Source organism: Phodopus roborovskii, unplaced genomic scaffold (assembly GCF_943737965.1).
Source record: "Phodopus roborovskii unplaced genomic scaffold, PHOROB, whole genome shotgun sequence".
In the NCBI taxonomy this organism is placed as follows: Eukaryota; Metazoa; Chordata; class Mammalia; order Rodentia; family Cricetidae; genus Phodopus; species Phodopus roborovskii.
This window is the reverse complement of record NW_026125489.1, coordinates 5,310,145-5,335,633: the sequence shown is the minus strand read 5'-3', so window position 1 is coordinate 5,335,633 and position 25,489 is coordinate 5,310,145. Positions and strand designations below refer to the sequence as shown.

The 25,489-nt window shown below is 48.1% G+C and overlaps 1 protein-coding gene across 1 annotated transcript in view; it reads left to right on the top strand.

Moving 5' to 3' along the window:
- Ppm1h (protein phosphatase, Mg2+/Mn2+ dependent 1H) overlaps positions 1-25,489 on the top strand; it is a 224,580-nt gene that overhangs the window by 149,685 nt on the left and 49,406 nt on the right. Inside the window, exon 6 of the mRNA XM_051176161.1 lies at positions 17,081-17,199. Coding sequence (XP_051032118.1) covers positions 17,081-17,199 — 119 coding nt within the window. The remainder of the gene's footprint in view (positions 1-17,080; positions 17,200-25,489) is intronic.

Genomic DNA, 25,489 nt, shown 5'->3' with positions numbered 1-25,489 from the left:
AGGATTCAGGCATTACGCTGGCCTGCCCCTGTCACCTGGTAGAAAGCACTAAGCAGTACCCTGGTCAGCCCAGGGTTCCATGGTTGCAGAGTCTGCAGGCAGGTGTAAAGGACCCTTTAAAAGAAAGAGCCCCGCCCACTTACACTCTCTTTCCTCTCTCTCTCCTGCTGCTCCCCTGGGGCAGACAGGACTTTCCTGTCTCCCTCTCCTCTTCTGTCCTCTCCATGTCTCTGCATCTCTTTACCTCCCCCCCACACACACACACACATACCCTTCCCTTTCTAATACAATTCTCACTAAGGTCTGTCTGCCTGGCGTGTTTGTCCCCGCCTCGGCCATCCTGGCCTGCCATTCAGTCTGCCAAGGTCCCCACTAAGTTTATCATAACAAAAGTAACTCGGGGCCCACTCCAAGTCCCAAGCTACTTGGGGGGCTAAAGTCTCTGGGCATCATCAGCACAGTGGCTGGAGGTCTGGGGAGGGAAATATTTTCCTGCTAGGATTTCTTTCAAGATAGTAAAACTCCCGTAGCGCTCAGCTCTCTGAACAGACTGGTCCTCGATGCTCACAAAGGCCTTCCCTGTGTGGCTCAGCAATGTAGATAGTCCAGGGGAGGGGTTATCAAGCACTTATCTTTTTTTTTTTTTTTTATTCTGCGTGGTGTGTGTGTGTGTGTGTGTGTACACAACTTGTGAGAGTCACCTTTATCCTCCTACCATGTGGGTTGCAGAGAGTGAACTCAGGACACCTAGCTTGGCAGGTGTGCCATCACTGGCAAGATTTGGTTCCTGTGGTTGACTTAACAGAGTAGCCCTGTGCCTTCACTCAGTTCCCCAGCGTTGCAGAGTTAGAGTGCTGTAGGCTCTAACTGTAAGACACCGCCGTCTACCGATTTGTGTTTTGTTTGGTTGGTTGTTTTAAGGGGTTTTAAGGGGTTATTGAGACAGCCCAGCCCAGCCACAGGCTTACAGTATCTCCTCTCTCCCCAACACCTCTTACACCAAAACACTCCAAGGAAAGCAAGTGGGTGGAGCAAGGGTTTTATCTTGAATGACAGTTCTAGTGTGTCTTGTGTGCTTCACTGCGAGGACATCAAAGCAGCAGGAGCTTGCCATCAATTATGGTCACGTGACATCCAGTCGGGGAACAGAGAGGGGTGATTGCTAGTGGTCCGGTTGGTCACTTTCTACATTTTATTTTGTCCATCAATAAAAGAAGGTCTTCCTACCTCAGCCACTCCCAGGCACGCCCATTTGTTTGTTTCCAAGTGGCTCTGGGTCCCACCAAGTTGACAGAGCGACCATCACAGCTTTTTCCAAGAACTGGGGCAGGAGGTGTGTAACCCTGATGTCTAATGCTGCTTTTCGGGGGTTTGTGGTAGAATGTTCTTGAAGTTACCAGTAGTGGATGGAGCTCGGCTTTTTTTCCTTTTTCTTTTTGTTCTCTGGGAAAGTGTAGAAGATGCTGACCCCAATCCCTGCTCTGCTATTCCCTAACTGGATAGATAGCTTTGTGCAGATCTCCTAACGGTTCTAGAACTCGATTCATCACCTGGGAAGTATATCGCTAGACAGGAAGGTCATCAAAGGCCTCTGCGATACAAAGGTCATTCCCAGGTGAGTTTATAACAGCTGGCCTCTCTGCCAGTCACCCAAGGCCATGAAAACGACCTTAGCCTAGACCTTGTCACATCTCCCTAAAGCCTTAGCTCTCTTCCTTCCGTGGAAAGAATTCAGATCCCCGCCCTCCTCTCTGACACCATCTTCCCCCTCCCCATTGGCTACTACTACCCATCATTCCCACCCCACCGTCTCCCCACCCCCCCCACCCCTTCAAGCCACTTCAGCCAGATCACCACCCTCTCTGTCAGCTCACACCACCATCTCTCTGACCTACACCCTTCTGGAAATTTACTGTTTAGACAACTCTTCCTGTCTGGGCCAGAAGAATTCCCCCTCATCCCTTGAGAAGCCAGCACAAGAGACACTTCTGGGAAGTGTCCCCAATCCCCCACCCCACCCCCACCCCCGGGCTGTCAACCCCAGGGCTGGTGCAGCAGTATGCAGAGGCTTGCTGCTTGCTTTCAGGGCATTTGTTTTGTTTGGTTTCTCGGATCTCTAGTTTCCTGTCCAGACTGAGTTCTGGAAGGTACGGTTCTTACCTTAGTCACCTCACCGCTGAACTCAGCCGGCACAGAGCGGACTTTGAATGGGCGCAGGTGAAAGGGTGCTGGGTCAGCAATAGACAGTGCTTTTGCCCCGCCCTCCTGGGCATCAACCGCAGGGTCCTCACCTCCTTCTTAGCAGCTCTGCCCCTCTGTGTCCACTGCAGTCCACTGCTGGAGGCAGTGGATGATAATAAAAAGTTAACCTCTTGTGCTTTTCATTTTTGGCTCTTCCTTCCTTCCTTCCTTCCTTCCTTCCTTCCTTCCTTTCTTTCTTTCTTTCTTTGAGTTTTTGAGACAGGGTTTCTCTGTAGCTTTGGAGCCTGTCCTGGAACTCGCTCTGTAGACCAGGCTGGCCTCGAACTCACAGAGATCCGCCTGCCTCTGCCTCCCAAGTGCTGGGATTAAAGGGGTGCTCCATCAATGCCCGTCGTGCTTTTAAATTTTTAAATAATGTAGTGAGCATGGGGCCCAGTTGTAAGGGAGGACAGGGATGGCCGGCGTTATGCAGGGACAGTAGGGACAAGATGGATGTGGCTGTCCCATGTCCACCAGTCCTGCCATGATCGTTAATCATTAATTATGGGGATGGGACCCTCACAAAATCTTGTGGGATCAGACAATGATATGCACAGGGTTCCTGTGTGTTGTTCAGTCCTCATTTGGCTCTTGTTTGATGAATTCAAATCTTGCTCCTTCAAACACGCCTTGGTCTATCTGGGTTGTTAAAACAGAACACCATCAAGTAGCTGTCTTAGAAAGAACAGAATTACATTTCTCACAACCAGAGGCTGTGGAGTCTGGGATAAAAAGCCCTGGGAGTCTCAGTGTCTAGTGAAGCCTCACATCCTGCTCCATAGACGGGCTTTTTTTTTCCCAATCAATTATGACAAAGTTGTTCTTGGAAGCCTCTTTGCCCCGTCCTTAAGCTACAATCATGGCCACACACACTGCCTTACCTCCCGGATGTCACCACACAGGGATTTGGCTCCAACATATGAAATCGGAAGTTGAATATAAATTCATTCTAAAGCAAAACCCTGCCAGCCCGAGAACCATTTTGCCCTGCTTTTCCTAGCACACACTTCTGATGTCGCTAAGATGAAGGGATACTTTGGCATCTGTCTTGACCAGTCAATGCGGATGCTATTAATCCACGAAATGGGGCCTAATGCTCAATTTCTGAAAGATGGGGTACCATCTTCTTAATCCCCCAGCAGATAGACATGAGGAGTGGACACAATCAGCATCTAAGCCACCCTGGGTGTCCAGCCTCTTGGAGATCCATTCAAGTTTAGGAGTAAGTGTTCCAAAATGGCCTCCTCTGGCTATAATAATCACATGGTGCGAATGTTTGTAGTGAAGCATTTGAGGCTAACAATAATATGCACAGTGTAACCCGTGAAATCATCCAACGAACTGAGTGAGGTGGCATACTTCTGTAATCGCAGCACTCAGGAGGCAGAGGCAGGAGGATCTCTGTCAGATCAAGGCCAGTCTGAGCTACATAATCAGACCCTGCCCCCAAAATAAATACATACATACATACATACATACATACATACATACATACAAGTCATCAATACATAATAAGGTGCTGGCTATCTCATTAATTTTATTGCATGGGCACTGAAAGGAAAAGTGGAAGTTGTGTGGATGTCATGCAGTCAAAAAAAAAAAAAAAAAAAAAATCATTAAACCCAACCATCGTCAGCCAGGGACCATCTGTGCACGAACCATCTTATGGTTTTAATTGCACATGCGTCTGCTGATATTTTGAAAATCCATTCCCCTGATGTAATTATGAACGGTTGGTGCAATGATAGTTGGAATATCCTTTTCCCTCGCGTGATCTAACCCAGTGATGGAAGTTCAGGCATCTTCTTCATTCTTAGGACAAATCAAATTTTGTGTTCATACCGTGTGAAGAAATATTTATGGTAGAATTATCGGAACATCTAGGCCCTCAGCTACTTGCTTTGGGTAGCCATCTGCAGCCTCAAGGCTCTCTGGCTTGGAGAAATGGATAATGGCTTTGAGGAGTGGGGAGGGTGGTCAGAGCCCTTTGTGATGCGCAGTGGAGAGGAATGTCCTTGGTGTGTACAGTCCGGATGCTTAGGGATTATAGAGCTGGAGGCAGATTGTAAAATGATGAATGCGTCAGGCACATGCATTTTGTTTGGTCTTGCATCCTGACCTCAGGGGCTCTTCACACAGCTCTTGGGTAACATGAACTTTTGTTTCACAGGTTCTCAGACGGAGGTGACTAATAGAGCAGGCTTGTGGGTTTGGTATGCTCACACAGAAATTGGCGGGTATATACATGCGTATGTATGCTGGAGGGATCAGCAACCCTGGGTTCTTACCCCAGCAGCAGGGAGACCTGATGAGCCTGTGGGCATGAAGAAGCCTCCTTCTTCCGTAGCTGGTTTGGAGAGGGATTTTGTTTGTTTGCAGGGTGGTTTTTAATGGATTGAAATAAATTCTTAAGGAAGTCTGTGAAGCTAATAATCCATGTTCTGAGAGAGTCAGAGTGTAGCCAGGTGAGAAGGATATTTCTAGATACTGGATATTTGTCAGCAGAATTGAGTGATCTGCGTCTATGGGCTCCAGGAAGTCACCCCCCACCTTTGCAGCTAGAAACGAATCATCTGCAGGGGACCTCAGCATCCCTGAGGTCTGAGAGAGGAGGCCCCCCTTCCATTCTGCCTAGATGTCTTTATAAACTCTGGTTTGATTACATTACGATATGCCGGTGCCCTCAAACCTTCCAGTAATGTGCTCTGCCCTTGCAGAGAGCTTGGTTTTAATAAAGGACAATGAGCAAAGGACTGAAGCGGGCCTCAGATACTCATTTGATACATGCAGGTGCAGCATTATCTGAGGTGGCTGTGGTATTTACGACCCACGCAGCCCCGCTCCAGCCTGGGCCCATTTCTCTGCCGTCTCTCTGGTGCTGGGCACGGAAGGCTTCCAGTGAAGGGTGTGGTGCCTCTGAGCTTCCTGAGATTTTTCACGCTCAGGAGTTATCCTCACAAAAGTAGTCCTTGAGGCTGAGCCTACTTTTAAGACTGGCAGCTCTAACGCTGTGGGTTGCAATCCCTTTGGAGGTTGGAAAACTTCCACAGGGATTGATTACCAGCCATCCTACACATCGGATACTTACATTACGATACATAACAGTGGCGAAATAAAAGTTATGAAGTCGCAACGCAAGTAATTTTCCGGTTGTGGGGTCCTCGCAGCATGAAGAACTGTATTAGAGGGCCGCAGCATCGGGAAGGTTGAGAACCATTGACCTGATGGGAAGTTCGGGTGTGGTCCTGAGTGAAAATGGCAGCTTCCCCCCTTCACCTTGCATCGGTGATTTGGCGTAGTAACCTCGGTTTGTTGCTGCTGCTGTTGTTACACAGCCTTCCCTCTGATTGTGCCATAGAAGAGTGAATGAGTTTGGGGAGACGGGAGGACACCACTCTAATTCCAGGGTCCTCGACTCTTTAACTCTGTCTCAGAAGAGTGCGTGTAAGTTCCGGATTTCCTAACTGCATGATGACAGGCTAAAAACTGCTGTAGCCTGTTTTTCTATTTCCCGGAGGTTCCGGGGACTACGTGAAAGCGGAGCTGTGAGCCTGTCTTGAAAACCACGTATGCCAAGCAGCATTTTATCAGTTGTCAATCCAGTAATGACGTACATATATATACAAACTCGGTCCTCGTCACTTTGAGATGTGAATCCGGGCGCGCGTGTGTCACAGCTGACGTGAGAGTGAGTAACAGTCGCCATCGTCCCCCTTGTTTGAGACTGGGCATCTGTTCTTTCTCCACTGCGTGTCGGGCAGTGAACCCTTGGGCTCCCAGGGACTCCCACCGCATCATCTCCCTGTGGGAACACTGGGCTCACAGATGCCGGTGTTAAGCATCTCGATTTTATATATGGGTTCTGGGAATTCAGGCGCACGTCCTCACACGAGTGGCACATGGTTTAAAAACACACTGAATCAACTCCGCAGCCTCATGTTGAGATCTTTATTCTTTAGTCTGACTGTGCAGTCCTGACTGCCTGGAACTGGCTATGTAGACGAGGCTAGCCTCTTGACAAATAGTCTCTCAGCCTCCCCGGAGCTGAGAGCAAAGATGTGGGTCATCATGCCTGGCCAAGAGTCCCTCATGGAAAAAAAAAATTAGCACATACATATTACCTGTGAAGTCAGCCATTTCACATTTTCCTCCCTCACCCCCAAACCAGAGCTAGCCTTAGCTCTGGAAAAGCCTTCTCATCCAACTATTGCATGACAGTCAGTGATCACCTGTGACCCGTCTGACATTACTCATTTCATTTCATCCTCAGATGTTCTATCATGATAAATCCTCTTGAACTGTACTGCATTCAATCTTCCTCTCATGGAAAAGAAGATCACTCAACTAGTTGTTGTTGTTGTTTTGTTTTTGTTTTTTCATTTTGACTTTGCTTGTTATGAGGAAACAAAACATTTCTGGTAGATAGTGACATTCTGTCTTTCAGTTATTTTGAGATGTTTGATTATATATATATATATATATATATATATATATATATATATATATATAATTTTTTTAATTAATCCCAAAGCCATAGTTGGACTTCCCAGAGCACCTGCCTGTGGTGGGATCTCCCGTCTTATTTGATACGTCATTGTCTTGACTCCCTGTATCCCGCTGATGGGAATGGAAACGGGAAGCCTCTTTCAGAAGGCGTTAGCAGCCACTCTGGATGCAGAACATGGCATGGCCCTGCTGCATTCTTAGAATTCTACCTCAGGGAGCCGTGTGCAAATGTTCATGCAAACAGTAGAGACCACAGAATGGGTGTCACGGTCAAACTCGTGCCCACGGGAAAGGGAGTGAGCGTGTAAACTCTGGCTTCATTCCAGCCTGACATGCTGTGTGGTGCAGAGAATGAAAACCGATTATAGCTATGTACACCGTGAAGGACGCCAATGACTTCCCCGCCCCCCCCCCAGAGTGCCGAGGATTGACCCTCCCCACCAACCTATGTACTCCGACTTAATTTGTGACTAAGGGAACTACAGGAAAGCACAAAAAACGGGGTTCAAGAGATGCCTTAGTTGGTAACACCACTTACTGAGCAAGCTTGAGGATCTGAGTTCAAATCAGGACCCACACCAAAAGCCGGGTGTGGTCACGTGTGCACCCACAGCCCCAGCACTGTGGGGAGATAAAAACAGAAGCATCGCTGGCATTCGGTGAGTGGCAGCCTAGCTCTAGTGTCAACCCTCTCTTGCCGGCAAGGTTCAGTCTCCACAGATCAAAGCGGGGAGAGGGAGAGCACCAAGTGTAGACAGACAAAGCACCTCATTTTTATTATCAAAGCAAGCAAAACGTGAGGTGATGTGTGGAGTGAAGGAATACGCCTGCCATTGCATCTTAGGGCTGTCGCCTTTGGTCATGAGAAAAGGACCAAGTACATTGCCCCCAGGCCTTTGCCTTTCCCACAGCGATCTTGTGGACATGCCAGGGCATTCCCTTTGTGCCCTTGCTTTCAAGTGCATTCACTTTTCATAGTTTATGCAATTCTTTCGGGAAGCCCACCTTGTGGGGAGACCATTCCCTTCTGCGCGCTTTCTCAACCGTAGTTCCCAGTAGGTTCAGAGCTTTCTTACACCGGCTCCCACAGATAAAGGAAGGAATGGTAAAAGAAACAGGTCATTGTCCTCTGGCCTCCACATAGGCACATGCATACACACATGTCCATGCATCACACACACACACAGGGCACACAAATGTAAGCTCAAAAACAGCCAAAACCAGTTTAGAAGTCGGGACACTGTTTCCCTGTGTGTGGATTTATAATTACAGAGGAAGGGGTCCCTAAGGGGCTGGGAACATTTCTTTTTCAAGTGCTAGCTACATAGGTATGTTCCACTTGTGGAAGATTATCACCCCGTAAATATGTAAACCCTTCACAATATATATTATACCTCACTGAAATGCTGTAGGTACTGCGTCTGTTATCCAGCCACATGTTATGTTTTTTAGGAAGAGCTTTTCAGCATCCCTCAGGAAGCCCACACACCCTGTCCCCTCTTTGCTCTGCACCATTCTCCCTTAGGGACAGCTCTCAGGCTCCTCCGGAGAGCTCTTCTCCGCCTTCTTCCATACTTGGTCTGCCCCGGGGCAGGTGTTTTGCCTCCCCAGCCCTTCAGCTCCTTTCAGAGTCTCCCTGACATGGCCTTTCTCCACCATGGAGAGCCTACTGTCTCCTCTGAGCCTCTGGCTGTAATGAACATTGAGCTGGTGAAAGCCTTCCTCCCTCAATCTGCAGGGTCTCTGTGCTTAGGTTTTGAACACATGACTTGTGAAAGAGCTAGTATGCTTAAGCAAATGTCTTTGTCTGGATTCTGAGCCCCAAACCGGACACAGTATCCTTTTTGCTTGACCGCCACTCACTGGCCAGTTGGCTACAAAGTAGCAAAAGAAAATGGCATCCCACAGCCGAAGGAAAGGGGAAAGTAGATGTATTTCTAGCAGGCAGCTTCCGGTAGCCCCAGGACCCACTGGAAGCTAGCGTTCAGGACTTAACCTTAGGATATAACCTTGGGATCCCTGTTGCCTACTCTGCCTTCTATTTCTCCTCCCCTGCCAAAGTTGTCAAGAGTTCTGCTCAGCCCATAAAGGCATCCTCAGCACTGCGTGCTGGAGACAGACAGACCTATATGGATACTACATGGACGTTCCTAGCATGCATACATCTAAATAGCACCATCAAAGAGAGATAAAATATATTCACATATCAGATAAACATGGGATGTTCAGAGATTTTTGTTTGTGAATGGACATGGATCCTATATGCTTGACCCCCACCTTGGATTTGGTTCACATGTTTGCTTATTTTGTTTTGCTTTTGCTTTTGTTTTTGTTTGTTTGTTTGTTTGTTTTGTTTTTTGTTTGTTTTGAGACAGGGTTTCTTTGTATAGCCTTGGCTGTCCAAGAGCTCATGTATGTAGACCGGGCTAGCCTACAACTCACAAAGATTCCAAGTATTGGGAGTAAAGGCACGCACCACCGTGCCCAGCCTTGTCCACATAGTTAGCAAGTTAGCATACCTACGAAATGTACCTTGGGAAAAAAACAAACTGTAGTGATGTGTGCATATTTATGAACTGCCCAGATATGGGACGTGGAGTAATTATTCATGATTCTTTCAACTTAAGAGCCAGGAGGTCATTAAGTTTCATTGCTTGAAGCAGTCTAACAAATTCCCCATTTTACAGATTTTCAGTGTTGAAGGTTGTTGCTTCAAGTACTGAGGTTTAAAAACAAAAAATCCCTCATGGAACACTAGACTCCAAAATGCTGGTGGAAGCCATCCTTCCAGCAAACCAGGCCAGTACAAATGATGCCATTCCAAACAGTCATGACACTTGGGTGCTGGGCGGACTGGAAGAAGTTTCCAAATTCCCAGCTTGTTTGGCTGCTATGAATCTGCCAACTCTGCTGACCTCTCAGGAATTCACAGGTTCTCCATCCCCTCATGGGAGCCAGACCCCTCCCAATGACTTAAGGAAGTCAAATCATTAAAATAAGGCTCAGTGAAACTCTTGCAAGTACTTTAAAACATCACTTAAATTCCCAGTTCCCTTAAAGTCATAATTTTTAGAGGCTTTTGATTTTAATGAAGGAAAGCTGAGCAAAGGATTATGGGTCAGTGGTAAAGTACTTACTCATCATACTTACAAAAAAAAAAAAAAAGGAAATCTGTGTTCAGTGATAGACATACTCACCAATATCACCAATATAGAAGTTAAAAAGAAATTCTCAGATAACTTTTTTTTGCTTGCTTTTTTCCCCCTGAGACAGGGTTTCTCTGTGTATCCCTGGAACTCATTTTGTAGACCAGGCTAGCCTCAAACTCACAGAGATCTCTGCCTTCCAAGTGCTGGGATTAAAGGCGTGCATGACCAACACCTGGACAGATAACATTTTTATAATATGTTGACGACTTTGGACATATATACTTGTGCATAATGCCTATTATGTGTTAGTTTTTGTCAGAGAGACCAGCTAAGGAATGGTCTGATACTCCCATGTCTGTGGGCACTTTCTTAATTAATGACTGATGTGGGACAGGCCAGCCCACAGTGGGTGATGCCACCCTAGGCAGATGCTCCTGGGACGTATAAGAAAGCAAACTGAGTAAGCCCCTCAAACAGCGTTTGAGTTCCTCCCCAGCTGCCCTCAAGGACAGACTATGGGTTGAAAGGCAAGCAAACCCTCTCCCATCCAAGTTGCCTTTGGTCAGTGTTTTATCATGGCATCGGGAAGCAAACTAAGGTGAGACATAGATGCAAAGTGTCATGGTAATTATAAGAGATGACAACAAGCACAAGTCTCTGCCTATGAAACTCACGAGTTTATTTACTTATTTATTTTTTTACACATTGTAGGTTTTCTGTGTGACTTCGCCATCTTGTTTTTTCCCTAAACAGCTGTAACGAGAACCCCTTCCATACCAGCCTGGTCTCACAGCTGTGTCAGCCCCAAATAAACACACGGATGCTATATTGATTATGAAACTGCTGGCTGGTGGCTTGGCCTTCTTATTGACTAGCTCTGTCTTAATTATTACCCCATAACTACTAATCTATGCATTTCTACTTGGTCTTGGCTCACCAGAGAATGCCTTGTGCATCCTCTCTTCCCCAGGCTCACATCGAGGCTCCCTTCTGCCTACACTTCCCAGAATTCTCCTGGTCTGGTAGCCCCGCCTATCCTTCCCGCCTGCCCACTAGCCAAACAGTGCTTTATTCATCAGCCAATAAGAGAAACACATACACAGAAGGACAACACAGTCCCCCATCGAACAGCCATGTTTGCTCAGTTCTTTGAGCTGTGTTAGTTTAGCACCATTAACTCCAGATTCTCTGCGCAGTGCAACCAGAGTGAGCGTGCAAAGGTCTCTTTAGGAGGCGTTGACCAATATGGTGCAAGTGGTGACCATAACTAGCGGTGAGTAGTAAGCAGATGTCATGGGTACAGATGGACCGCTTATTACTCCACAGCAGACATGGCTGTGACCGAAAAGGCATCATGCCATAGGTACTGTGGCAATTACCAAAAGAGACAGAATAGTCACCACAGAGGCAGAGAAATCCAAGGGTGTGGCAAGAACATCAGTGTGAGATTCCATACACTATCTCCTCATAACCAAGATGCTCTCCCACACACATTTCAGTGTATGTGAAGTCGGAATAGATTACAGGTGCAGGCATAAATGAGTAGACCTATATAAAGAAGGAACAGCTTCCTCTGCCATCCCTTTGTGAGCTCCATTGTGAGGGCCCTGTACTGATAGATTGACAGGAAATAAGATAGAAATTTATCTAATACGGGTGTTATTCCACACACACGGTATGTCACATAAAGATGCATCACCTTATAAGAAAATAAGAGTCAAAGAAACACACAAGTGTGTACGCTTCTGCTTAGGTCTGGTAGAGAGTAGATGCATGGGGCTGGAGAGATGCTCAGTGATTACAAGCACTTATTGCACTTGTAGAAAATCCAGGTTTGGTTCCCAGCACCCACGCTGGGCATCTTACAACTGCCCGTCCGGTTCTGCCCTCTTTGGACACCCGGCACATGTATAATACATGTCCATTTTTGCAGGCGCCCTCACACGCACATAAAATAAAGAAAAAAATATTAAAGAACAGACAAGCATCCATGGGAGATGTGGGGTTTGATAGTGGGGTTATCGAATAGGAATAAACAAGGAAAACTTCACAAGACTTTTAAAAACAATTTGGAGATTGTTTATGTATTTTGAGTATGAGCCTGTGTGGAGGGCAGAGGTCATGGCCGTCCTGCTACCTTGTAGGATCCAGGGATTGAACTCAGGTTGCTGGGCCTCTGCCCACTGACCCCTCTCACTAGTTTGAAGGGTGTGTTTGTTTACCTTCTCCGGTGGTGCATCCCTTCACATGTAGGAGGGTGTCTCTGCAGTAGGAGTCTTACCACCTGACCTGCTATCGGTGAGAAGGGCCAAGGGAGAGACAGTTTGTGTTCTTGCCATCTTCTGAGTGTGCCAAGTTCTAGGATTGTGTGTCCGACCGTGGTGGTTGACCAGTGTCTAGGGGGAAATTCCTCCCGATGAAGAAACCATCCATCAATCTTCTTTAGATCCAACTGGCTCTGTGGAAAGAGTGAGTTGGGCAGGAACTAGTCGTGGCTAGCCGCATTCCTGGAGTAGGAGTCAGCTGGCTGTGGAAGACAGTCGCTAAGCTTTTGAGGTGTTGGCTATGCTGCGGTTGGTGAGGAGGCGCAGTGTCGATGATGCGTCATGAGACACAGGATGTGGTGAAAACCGTGAGCCTCCTGATTCTGAACAGGAACACAATGAGAGCTGTGGGATGCTTAATGCGAAACAGTTGCGGGCGAGTTTCAAGCAGCAGAAAGATGGCCCTTCATTGATAGTTAGGCTGCGGGCTTCTCAACCTGAGCATAGTGTGAAAGCCAAACACAGACAATAGAACCCACACTTCAAAGTTTAAATTCTGTTTTGTTTTGTTTTGAGATAGAAAACCACTATGTAGTTCAAATTGTGATCCCCCTGCCTCAGCCTCCTGTGCTAGGATTATAGGCACGAACCACAACCAGCTGAATTTTGAATTTCTACCTTTTTCTAAGCTACAAATGGGTGATTTCACCTCTCACAATGCTGGGCAGCAGTGTCGGCAAGCCCTAACTTCTGCCAATCATGAACTCACTGGGGTTATCAATGGAGACACAGTGTATATTGTGTTGCTACACTACAGTGTGCAGTGGGCTAGAACTGTTAAATGCACTTCAATCGGGTGTACCGAGGTTTGTAGCCATATCGTTATGTAGAGTATCTGAACTTTGCATATACATCCCATACTGCGTATAGACCAGACTGGGAAGATGGCTCAGTGAGTGAGAGCTCTTGCTCTACAAGCAGTCAGACCTAAGTTCAAGTCCTCAATACCCATGTAAAAAGCCAGGCATGACTACACATGTTTGTAGCCCCAACACTGATGGGAAGAGACAGATTCCCCCAGAGTTCTCTCTGTCCAGCCACCACCAAAGTGCTGTTCAGTGAGAGACCCTGCCTCAGGGCATTAAGGGAGAGTGACAGGAAGTCATTGCACACCTTGCCTGATCTCTGCATGGGCAAGCACAGGCATGTACCCCTGCATGCTTATGTACCAACAGCACACACATGATTTAATCTATATATCCAAATTGATAGATGGTAAAAAGCTCTCTTAAAGGAACTCTTCCAAAAAGAGTAAAATTTTATTTTGAAATGGTAAAAGACCATGGTATACGATTTAGGCGGCAGCCCTAGTTTTCTCCCTGAGGTGTGGAAGAGTGATGTCGCATCTAATAAATGTCCTTTTGGACGGGATGAAATAGAGCACTTTCCTGTTACCATTGGAGAGACTACAGCTTGTAGTCTCTCTGTGACAAGCTTTCAGTGGGGGGGGGGGGGGCAGGGGAGAACTCCTTGTCAGAAGTGGCTCAACTTTAGGCTCCCTTGGTCCTGGTGACTCGGACAGCTGTAGCAGCTCCAGGACATAGCAGGGTGTCTGAGGAGTTGCCAGCTAACCCAGGGACATCTGCGTCAACAAGCCATCTGGTAGACCTCCCCAGGTAAATGAATGCTGGCCGAAGTGGGCACAAGGGTAGCTGGCTAAAACCCCATCCAAGGCCCTGCTCACCCTTCTGTTAGGAAACAAAGTGCCTGGACCTCTGTGCACTCGCCCCTGAGGAAGAAGGGAGAGTTTGACTTTCTTACCCATTGCTGGGTTCATAGCTGATGACCTGGTCATAGAGGGCAGTATAAAAAAGCCCAAAAGTTATTTAATATAAATTGCATATGACATAGGACAAAGAGCCAAAGGAAAGCTGTGTCTTCTGAGGCTAGTCACATGTGTGTATACTTGGAGAATGTTCTACATGAATGCCTGTTACATGCAAAGGTCAGAAAAAGGCATTGACCTCCCTGGAACTGGAGTTATGGATGATTGGGAGGCCCCATGTGGGTGTTGGGAACCCAACCAGGGTCCTGTATGAGAGCAACAAGTGCTTTTAACTGCTGAGTCATCTCTCCAGGCCAGGCCCTGTTCCCTGTTTTTAAAATTGAGTTTGTGTCACAGGCTTTGTAGTACTGTTGAGTGAGATAAGGAGTCAAGTCCCACCTGGAGATAGGAAATGGACCAAACCTCCACCCTGATAGGGCCTCAGAGTTCCAGAAGAGGATGAGGGTACATGGAGACACTCCTGTTTATTAGCACTAAACTTAAACTTTTGTTCTTTAGTCTTTAGTTTTTTTTCATTTGTTTGTTTTATTGGGGTGGGGGAGGGGTTCCTTTCTTTGTTTGTTTGTTATTTAAGGCAGGTTTTCTCTGTGTATCCCTGCCTGTCCTGGGACTTGCCTCAAACACAAAGGGATCCCCTGTGTCTGCTCCCGAGTGTGTGCCATAACCGCCCAGCCCTATCCTTTGGTTTGGCGATCAGTGCTGATAGAAAATCCTAACTACACATTGGGCGTGGCTGCCACATGGGCACATCATTCATGTAGTCACACTGGGCCTTGTATTTAGTTTTATTCACAGCTATCCCTGTCTTGAATTTCTCTATACAGTCACTTTGTTCTGGGGCTCACAAATTAAGTAATGGTTCCTCCTGCCCTAAGACTTTTGTAAGGATGTGATAAGAGAATTCAGGAAGCATGGAGCATAAAAATCATTAAATGACCGGGCGGTGGTGGCGTACGCCTTTCATCGCAGCACTCGGGAGGCAAAGGCAGGCAGATCTTTGAGCACCAAAGCTACACAGAGAAACCCTGTCTCGAAAAAAAAGAAACAAACAAAAACTCATTAAATGGATATAAAAGTTGCCGTGTGTGTGTGTGTGTGTGTGTGTGTGTGTGTGTGTGTGTGTGCGCGCGCGCGTGCGCGATGGGTCATAGTGACTGTGTGGGGGTCAGAGGACAATTTCAGGTGTCATTTCTCCCCTTCTACCTTGTTTGAGACAGGGCCTACTCACCAGTTTATCTGGCTGGGATGCAGATTCCGAGGGTTCTCCTGTCCCTTAGCCTCCCGTCTCACCCTGGGAAAACTGGCATTGCCAACACACATTACTATGCCAGCTCTACATGGATTTAGGGACTTGAACTTGGGCCTTCATCCTCATGCATCAAGGACTTTACCTACTTAGCCTCCTCTCCAGCCCTAGTTATTTTTCATGAGCAAAGACAACCATGATGAGAATATTTAAGATATCTAATTAAGAAAATGTCAGTAATAATGTCACTGTAGAGACAATGAAACCAAGGCTCAGGGAATTAAATAACTCATTAAGATCACAAAATTAATGAATACAGAGCTCGATGGCTCCAATGCCTACTGGCCCTATTACATATTAGTTTCCTTCCTTCCCAGGGGAGCTTCTCTTCATGAACCCCCCCCCCAGTACTGGAGCTCCCCATTACCTATCAGAGTTCCTCAAAGCAGCCAGGGCTCCCACCAGATCCGGAGCCATTTGAGTCCCACTGGACAGGCAGGAAGACAAAAATCTCTTCACCCTCAGACCTCCTGCCTGTCTCGTTGGGAATGAGGCTATGGGAAATACCTGTTGTAGGTTGAACATCCCTAAAATCCCAAAATCTAAAACCAGAAATGCTCCCCAACCTGACAGTTTCTGAGTGTTGACATAATGCCTTAGGTGGAAAATTCCACCCTGGACCTCGAGTGACATGCTGCAGTCAGAGCACACACTGAAAACCCTGTATGAAATTGCCTTCAGACTGTGTGTAAGGTGTGTCTGAATCATAAATGAATTTAATGTAAACTTGGGTCCCATCCCTGGGATCTCGCATTATGTTTCTGGAAATATTCCAGTTGCGCCCCATCCCTCTCCTCAAAGACTTCCTGCCCTAAGCATTTCAGAGAGGGGATACTGAACTTGTACCAGTTAACGGAGGGTGTGGCCATCTGCTCTACCATGGGATCCCTTATGTTCCTGCAGTGGTTGGCCATGATGTACACTGCCCACTCATCCCCGATGTGAGGAGAGCAATCCACCATCACAGCGCTCTCATGCGGGAGTTGGGCAGGATGTGGGAAGGATCTAACACAGGTACCAGGGTTTGTAGCTTTGGCGGGGAAGTCAGAATGTGAGCAGTTCATCTCTTAGATAACTAGATTTGGATTTGGAGTATAACGGCGAGACTGCTGCCTCAAAGCAACCATGCATGTGGCTGTTTGTCCGGAGGCTTTTGTAATGTGAACAGAGATGTGCAGGGAATGGGAGAAGCCATCTGTTCTGGAATAGTCTAGCAAAAGACTACAGAGCAAACTGGAGGAGGGTGGGCCCAGCAGGAGTCTCCTGTCCAGTATCCAGCCCCACTGTGGGGGATCTGGCTGTCTCTTGGGTGTTCTGGAACCCCACATGCAGCTCTCAGAGGCAAATCCATGGGTACTGCTAAGAGAGGGCAGGGGGCAAGGGAGAGGTCAGAGTAAGCTCGCTGGCCTTCAGTCTAGCCAACATGTTTTCCAGAAGGTGGAAACCAAACTGCAAGGTCGACTTTGAAAAGCCTGTGCTCTCCCCCAAGCCATTAGCTATGCATGCCGTTGATTACAATTAACTTGTCAAATCCAACAGCAATAGCCCTTGGAAGTTTTTGTTTACTCATCTCTATTAGTGTTCAAATTCGGAAATGCATGTATTTACTTCCCTCAGAATGGGAGACAGTTTTCCTGGTTTTTGAACTAAGGCTTGTCTCAATTTGCAAAACATACTCAAGTTTTCTTTTGTCCTCTGAAATCTGTGTGTGGCTTTTTTTTTTTTTTTTCCTTTATTTATTTATTATTTTTTTTCTTTTTGCTCTTAGGCATTCATGCAGCCTCACTTGCTGGGAAATGAGTTCACACATTTGGAGTTTCCAAGGAGAGTGCAGAGGAAAGAACTTGGGAAGAAGATGCTGTACAGGGACTTTAATATGACAGGCTGGTAAGAGCACTCCTCACACCACCTGCCACCATATAAAGCCACCAATTCAAATGCAGCTGGGGCCCTGGGCTCTAGGTGGAGGACAGACAAGGGCCCACAGCCATGGAGGACCAATGCTCAGTCACGAACCTGACTAATTCCTTGATTCACATAACACAATCTTGTGGAGGCTTTTAAAATGTATTATGCTTTATATTTTTAGGGCGGGGCAATCAAAGAGATTAAAGGAATGTGACCTAGTAAGCCACGCTGGCTTGAGTTTGAATCACAACTCTTGATTTCCTGAATGAACAATGGTGGATAAACTAACCTGGGAGCCCATTTTTTTCCCATGGGTGAAGTGGAGAAACTTTGGGAAGCCTGGGAGAGATAAGCTGATTTCTTTAGAGGAGTCCCTCAGTATCCATAGAGGTTAATTAGCTAGCTACCAGTATAGAAATCTGAGGATGTCCGGTTTCCCTATAGGAAACGGCAGAGTGTTTGCATTTAGTCTCTATTTCAGGTCCTTGTAGACAAGTTAAAATGAGTAATACTCAGTGTAAATACTATATACTTGGTTGTTATATCATTTAGGAAATAGTGGCAAGAAAAATATCTGGGTATTTTCACTAGGTAGTTTCAAAAATGTATTTTCCGACTGCAGGTGATTGAACCCACACTTACAATGTGCTGGCTATGTTTCAGCACATTGAGGACGAGGTAATAACTCCTGACATGGTTGCCTTAGTCCCTAAACACACCTGCCCAAGCACCAAGGCCTTGGTCTACAGCTGAGCAGTTAGTGGACTATGCTGACTAAGACCCCATTCACGGGTAACAGGCAGGACGGTGGGTTACGGGACGGGAGGTTGGAGTGAGAAAACGCTGCCCGCCATGAGCTCTGCCGCCCTGAGACCCTTGGGAGGGGCCTCGAGCCAACCTGAGGGACACTGGAGGTTGAGACAATTTGCTCTTTTCTCGCCAGCACAGGCAGCAAATGTATTGTTAGCATCTCTTCTTCATGGTCGACAGTTGTAACAGGTGAGCGTGGCCCTTGGGTACAAGGACGATAGAGCCTGGGCCTCTGTTTGTCCTCTGGGACTTGTTTGTTTGTGTTTTTGTCTTTCGCTAGGCGAAGAAGCAGATCCCAGCCCCTTTCTTCCTCTCGGATGAAATCGGTAAACCATGACTGGGGAACCGTCTGCCCGCCCCCTGTTTCTGTAGACTAGGGTTTAAAGGCCACACGCCTGTTTGTTTCAGCAGTGTGGCTGCCTTCAAGTGCCATGGGATACTTACTGTGGGTTATGGAGCCCTCAGAGACCGTGTGGCTCAGAGAGCCCCAAAGATTTGTCCCAGCCCTAAAACGGGGTAGGAGTCAGAAGGGCTCCTGATATTTGCAGCTGTGGGTTTTTAAGCCCTGGAGTTATTGTCCTTACCTCCTCTGATTCACTTGAGTCCAGTCAGGAAAATGAGCATCTCTCATTAAAAATCAAGTGTAAGGTAAAGGTGACTGTGATTTGGAAATACATAGAGGGGTTGAGATGTCAGTGTTACAGAATTTGGAAATGCGGCAAGGAGGGTGATGAGTGTGTGCAGTTGTAAGCACGGGAAGGGGGGGGGTCCCTCTAAAGTGATGAGGTGGGAAATATCTAAACAGGAGAGAGATGATGGCAACAGGCCTAGCTTGGATCGAAGCAGACGTGGGAAGCCGGTAGCAATTTAGATTTACTGTGGGATGATAGAAGCAGCTCGTGTGTATTCCTGGGGACAATTAAATGGAAATGTTTTCAGGTCATATTAGGGAAGGTGAGGGGTAGACTCGGGGTACACAGAGGGAAAATGGGCATAGATAGGTATATATAGATACACATGATATATATAGAGTGTGTGGTCTCCCAACCTAGTAAAAACGAAAATGGACAGGAGACAAAATGGCATGGGTCTAAATCCAAGGAGTAAGTCAGAGCAGCTCTGGTGGTCCATTTAAATGTCTTCTCTGCTTTCGAGACATGACCAGTGTTTGTCACACAGAAGCAAGCAGCTGCAGGTATCACAGGATGAAGGAGGGTGGATTCCCCTGATGGTGAGGGGCCCGCCAACCCAAAGGGCAGGCTGAGGTTGCCTTGAAATATGTTGAGATTGAGACAAGGCTGTGTGCTTATTCTTTCCAGACCAGAAGTAGGAATTGATGGAAACCCTAAGAATCAATGCTGTGCCTCTGTTATTCTAGGAAGAGTGTCTTTGTGGCAGATACTTGTGTTAGTTAACTGGGGTGGAGAGGTAGCGTAATGTCTCTTTCTGGCTCTCAAGAAAGCACTTGGGAGGAAAGGTGTCATCACTTCGATGGACAAGACGCCTTCAGAGGCTGTAACTATTCACTCAAACTGGATGATAAGGTTAGGGGTTTATATTTTTTTTAAGGTTCCTTTTTTTCAGTCTCTTGAAACTATACTTAAATTTTTTTTTTTTTTGAGTGGCTCATATATCTTTCCCTTTAACAAGGCCAAAGTGCCTTCATTTTGTAATTTTTTAAAAGTGAGCTCCGGAACTCGATTCTGTCCGACTTCTTACGCACTTCACAGAGCAGTGGGTGGGGGTGGGCGGGCCCTTTGTTGGGCGTGGTTCAGAGAAACCCTTTCTCTGCCTTCCCCCTCTCCGAGTGTGTTAGTGTGGCACTGCAGGGAGCTCATGAGCTGCTTTTAATTGCGTGGGACTTCACTGAACACACTAAATAATTGAGTAGCCAGGACTGAGAATGGCTTCAGTCCGTCAGAATTTGAGTTGTTCCCGAGGTAATTGCCAGTGTGGCTGCTGACTTCCAGGCTTGGCTGTGAGCAGGATCTGTGGACGCTTCCTACCTGTTCTTTCTTTTGATTTGAAAATGAGACTGGGGGAGGCGTAGGGAAAAGCCCTTTCTATCCTTGTTAGATGAACGAATTTGTGACGTTTAAAACCCGTTTACACCACGGCCTGCGTAAATCCCACTTCCGCCCCACTAGGATAATCTTGTGCTTCACCCTCTAGCAAAGAGCTTCCGACCAAGAATTGGTTTGTTGCTGCTGATGTTTAGCTTGTTTGGTTGGTTTTTGTGGGGAGCTGTTGAAAAGGGGATCCCGCATAGGCTAAGCTGGCCTAGGACTTGCTGTGTAGCTAGAGATGGAAGCCAGGCCTTGTGTACCCTAAGGAAGTGTTCTGTCATGGTGCCCCAGGCTCAGGGGGAACTGAGACAGTTAGACAGCAGGGTGACACTTCTGATCGTTCCTGTCTCTTCCTCCCAAGTGTTGGGATTGTGGGTGTGTGACATCACCCCTGATTTTTACAGTCCTGAAGGTGGGAACTCAGGGCTTTATTTATACATGCCGGGTAAGCCCTCCACTAACTGAGCTCCAAGCCCTGGCCCCAGGAGTCACTCTGAGGTGTTTGAGAAGCTTTCTCGGCCATCTGTAAAGGAGAAAGGGTTGCAAGGTTAATTTACAAGAAGGCGGGAGCCTGTTTTGCAGCCTGTTTCTTTTCCCAGTGAAGCCTGACTGCTGAGCAATGGGAGGGTATCCTCTCCAGGATGCAAATGATTCCTTATCTGGCCAAGCCCTGTGTTTCTTGGCTCCCAAGGTAGCCTTGGGCTATGAACTCATTTCTCTGATTCGGCTAACATGCTCCTGTGCAGGTAAATCCTTGCAGGAAATGCTTGGTTGTGTAGATTTTTTTTTTTTTTTTTTTTTTTTTTTTGCTTCCACTATGGCTGGCTGTCAGGTTCTGGAGGAGCTGCAGGCCAAGCCCTGTGATGAAAGCTTTATCTAACCCTCAGATTTTACTATTAAAGTAGGCCAGTGTACTCAGTAGATTTCATAGGTAAAGAACCCTGAGGCGCAAAGGTTAACGTGCTCATGGTTGCGGGACTAGTATGAGAAAGGGGTAGTATGTGGTTGGAGACAGATGGCTTCAGGTGCGTACGACCATCTACTTCTTTGCCCTGCCAATGACAATATGGGCCCCCCTTGTTTCTAACTCTTCGCTCCAGCCAGTCAAGACCCAGAAGGATGTGTAGTGTGCTCAGCTTCTGTCGATACACAGTGTCAAACTACAGACTAGAACTCGAAGAACCTGGCTTCAAGACTCCTTCTTGGCTAATATGGCAGCCAAGGTCCCCCTAGGTCACTGGTTCTCAACCTTCCTAACACTGCAGCCCTTTGACACAGTTCCTCTTGTTGTGGTGACCCCCCCCCAACCGTAAAATTATTCCATTGCTATTTTGTAACTGCAATGTTGCATCACCAATTGGAATGTAAGTATCTGCCCACCCCTACAGGGTAAGAGCAGGTATCTTTACTCAGGTTTTGAGAGCTGACTGAAATGTAAGCAGTGCGTTGTAGCAGAGGTGCATGCCTTTGATCCCAGCACTCAGGAGGGAGAGCTCTGTGAGTTCGATGTCAACCTGGCTTACAGATCGAGTTCCAGGACAGCCAGAGCTACACAAAGAAACCTGCTTCCTCCCCCCCCCCCAAAAAGAAAGGAATGTAGTGGACCCGAATCACAGGGCTATCTCCTCAGCGGTCCTGAAAGAATGCGTCTCAGGAACTGCAAGGCGGTGACTTTTCTCACTCCCAGTGTGAGGCCCGTAGTCAAATTCAACTGAAATGCTTCCGCCTTTTCACCCAGAGCCCTGGAATGCTTTCGGGGATGGTGGGGTGGTTCCGCCGCATCCCCAAAGAACCCAGGCAGAGGGAACTGACGCCTCTCATTAGGGGAGCCCTGCGCCAGCATACTGTGGCTTGTCTGCAGCAGGGAGGAAGTGCAGGAGGGGATGTCAGCTCTGGGAAGCCTTGTCTCATAATTAAAGATGAGTCTGTTGCCTCCTGACAGGGACCCTTTCTCTCCCACCGTCTTGCTTTCTCGGAGACTGTGGAGCGGCTTGGCAGGCCCAGATTGTTTAGAGGACAAAAGGTTATTGTCACCAGGCCCATCATAATGAGATTGGTTGCTTCCCGGGCTCCCCGCCCCTCCCTCCCTCCCTCCCCCCTGTGCGATAGTTTGCTCTGCAGCTTGATTTACAAAGGCTTTGTCTGAGCACAGCAGCCCCAAGGGTGTCCCTGGTGTGGCCTTCCCTTGCTGCCCCCATCACCCACTCAGTTCTCACCTTCTGTGCCAGAGTCCCCAAGCTGCTACCTCTCCTTCCCCCCCTGGCCCTTTGTGTCAAGCTGCTCTTGCAGGATGTACCCCGAGCTGGCATTGTGTCAGCTGGAGAGCTCCGAGGCCCAACCCCGCAACCCTCTGAGCTGTCTTGGGCTGTAATTTGCTGGCAGGCATCCGTGTTACTAGCTTGAAACAACAGTTTCTCACAGCTGGCTCCGTGGCACCAGGTCCCTGCTCCTGGGACTGTGGCGATTTTGCTTTCTCATGTAAGGATCCGTGTTCTCCAGCCACATGGGGTGCCGGGCCCCGGATGACATTGGCGTGGGAGAGGGATGAGACCTCACCCCTGGCATCGGGCCAGGTTCTCCAGCAGCTGTTCTGGGGATGATGGGATTTGTAGAGAGGGCAAGGGTCAAAGAAGAAAAGTCCACCATGCAAATGTGAGATTTCTTCCAGATGGTTCTGGGCAGAAGCAGTGTATACCAGACTTCCTCCTTGAAGCAAAGCCCCCTAAGTTTCATGTTCACAATGGTTGAAAGGGCAGTGGAAGGGTGGGGGTAGGGGGTGGGGTAGCTGGCAGCATGAGGTCACATGGCTTATTGACATGTTTTGCTCTGCCGAAGCATCTCATTGGTAAAATGCCCATCGCTGCCAAACTCTGTGTCCAGAGGGGGCTTGGGTAAGGCTCTGCCCTTATGAGCTTCTGGCAGAGGTGGAATCCAGAGACATTATCCTTTTATTCTCATGTTTTGCAACCCTTAAACATCTAACAGTTCTATGTTAATGATGTGTCGGGATAATTTCCCCCTCCTCTGTTTCCTTAAAGCTGTGAGCAAATGGGGATTTTTTTTCCCACTGGGAAACAAAGTCTTTTTTTTTCCACTCAGCACTGCCTACTTCGATGAAAGCAAAGGAAATCTCTCCACTTTTCGGTGCTCTCAAACACAACATCCAGTACCCACATGGGACCTCTTAAACTTCAATTAGATGAAAAATAAATAAAATTAAAAATTAATTCACCAAGTCTCACTAGCCACATGTCATTTGCTCAGTGGCCACACCTGGCCAGTGGCCACTGAATTGGATCATGCAGAACAGAACATTTATATAATCCAGAAAGTTCCATTGGCCTGAGCTGTGGTCTCGATGATGGGAGTAAGAGCAAGGTTTTAGAGGGAGTGAACATCCCAACAGTGTAAGGCGTCTGAGCAGCTGAGCAGAGAGTTAGGCATGTGGCTTGGTGGCTAAAGTACTTGCCGACCATGTATGAAATCCTGGGTTTAATCTCTTGCACCATGTATACTGGGCACGGTGGTACATGTCTATAATGCCAGCTCTTGGGAGGTAGAAGGGGGATTAGAAATTCAAGATCATGGATGGATAGATTGATAGGTGTAATGGATACATGATAGATGGATAGATAGATGATAAAGATAGATGGATGGGTGGGTGGATATAGATGATAGGTGGATGGATGGATGGATGGATGGATGGATGGGTGGATGGGTGGGTGGGTGGGTGGGTGGATGATGGATGGGTGGGTGGGTGGGTGGATGGGTGGGTGGGTGGGTGGGTGGATGGATGGGTGGGTGGGTGGGTGGGTGGGTGGGTGGGTGGATGGATGGGTGGGTGGGTGGGTGGGTGGATGGATGGGTGGGTGGGTGGGTGGGTGGGTGGGTGGGTGGGTGGATGGGTGGGTGGGTGGGTGGATGATGGGTGGGTGGGTGGGTGGGTGGATGGGTGGGTGGGTGGGTGGATGGATGGATGGGTTGGTGGGTGGATGGATGGATGGATGGGTTGGTGGGTGGATGGATGGATGGATGGATGGATGGATGGATGGATGGATGGATGGGTGGGTGGGTGGGTGGGTGGATGGATGGATGGGTGGGTGGGTGGGTGGGTGGATGGGTGGGTGGGTGGGTGGGTGGGTGGGTGGGTGGATGGATGGGTGGATGGGTTGGTGGGTGGATGGATGGATGGATGGGTGGATGGATGGATGGATGGGTGGGTGGGTGGGTGGATGGGTGGATAGTAGGGAAAGCCAGAGAAGAGGCCCCCTGACTAAGGCAGCTGGGGGATGGGCTTCACTCCACCTTCAAATGTCCAGGGGCTTCTGTCAGGTGTTTAGGAATGACTAACTCATCCCCAGCTGTGCCTTTGTGTGCTACAGACCATGAAGGGAAGCCTAGCTCAGCAGCCCAAATCAGTAGCTTTCTCCCCTCCTCCCTCCCCCTCCTCCTCCCCCTCCCTCCTTCTCCCTTCCTCCCTCCCCTCTCCCTCTCCCTCTCCCTCCTCCTCCCCCTCCCTCCCTCTCCCTCCTCTTCTCCCTCTCCCTTCCTCCTTCCCTCTCCTCCTCCCCCTCCCTCCCTCTCCCTCCTCTCCTTCCCTCTCCCTCCTCCTCCCTCCCTCTCCCTCCTCCTCCCCTTCCCTCCCTCTCCCTCCTCTCCCTCCCTCTCCCTCCCTCTCCCTCCTCTCCCTCCCTCTCCCTTCCTCCCTCTCCCTCCTCCTCCCTCCCTCTCTTCCCTTTCCCTCTCTTAGCCTCTCCCCACCGCCCTCTAGGCTGCTACCAGATGTTGCTACTTTCCTTCTTGCTTTTTCTTTTACTTCTTGGGAAGTAGTTCAGACCCTGAAGATTGATTTAAAAAAAAAAAAAATAAGTTCATTTCCAAGACTTTTGGTCCCATTTCGGGTAACCTTTATCCACAGTCTACAGCCTAGAAGCCCAGCTCAGTCGTGAATGACCCAGCCCCACAGCCTTCTGCTTTTAACGATAAAAAGACCACATTTTCTGGAAAGAGAGTCCGGCTGGAGACAGTGTCGAGTGGATGTGTGGGGTCGCTGGGTCGAGTTGCACAAACACTGTAGCTGCAGCTTCTGTCTTCTCGATTATTGCTTTCTTCCTTGCCCTCCATCAGTACATACGGGTAGGTCACGGAGAGGGGAGTGAGCGCATGAGAAGGGCTCCATGCCAGCTCCAGAGTGGCACCCACATTTAATACAGATTGATTTATTGAATCAAGCCAGGAGCCCTGCTACAGGAACCGCAGGCTCTCTCCTCCCTCATACCACCTCATAAAGCTGCATTACTGACACAACTCATTAGCTTGCCTGCTGATCCCCAGGCAGCTTTTAAAGGGACACTGCCCTTCTCTGGGGCTTGAATTTATATGTTGGTCATGCC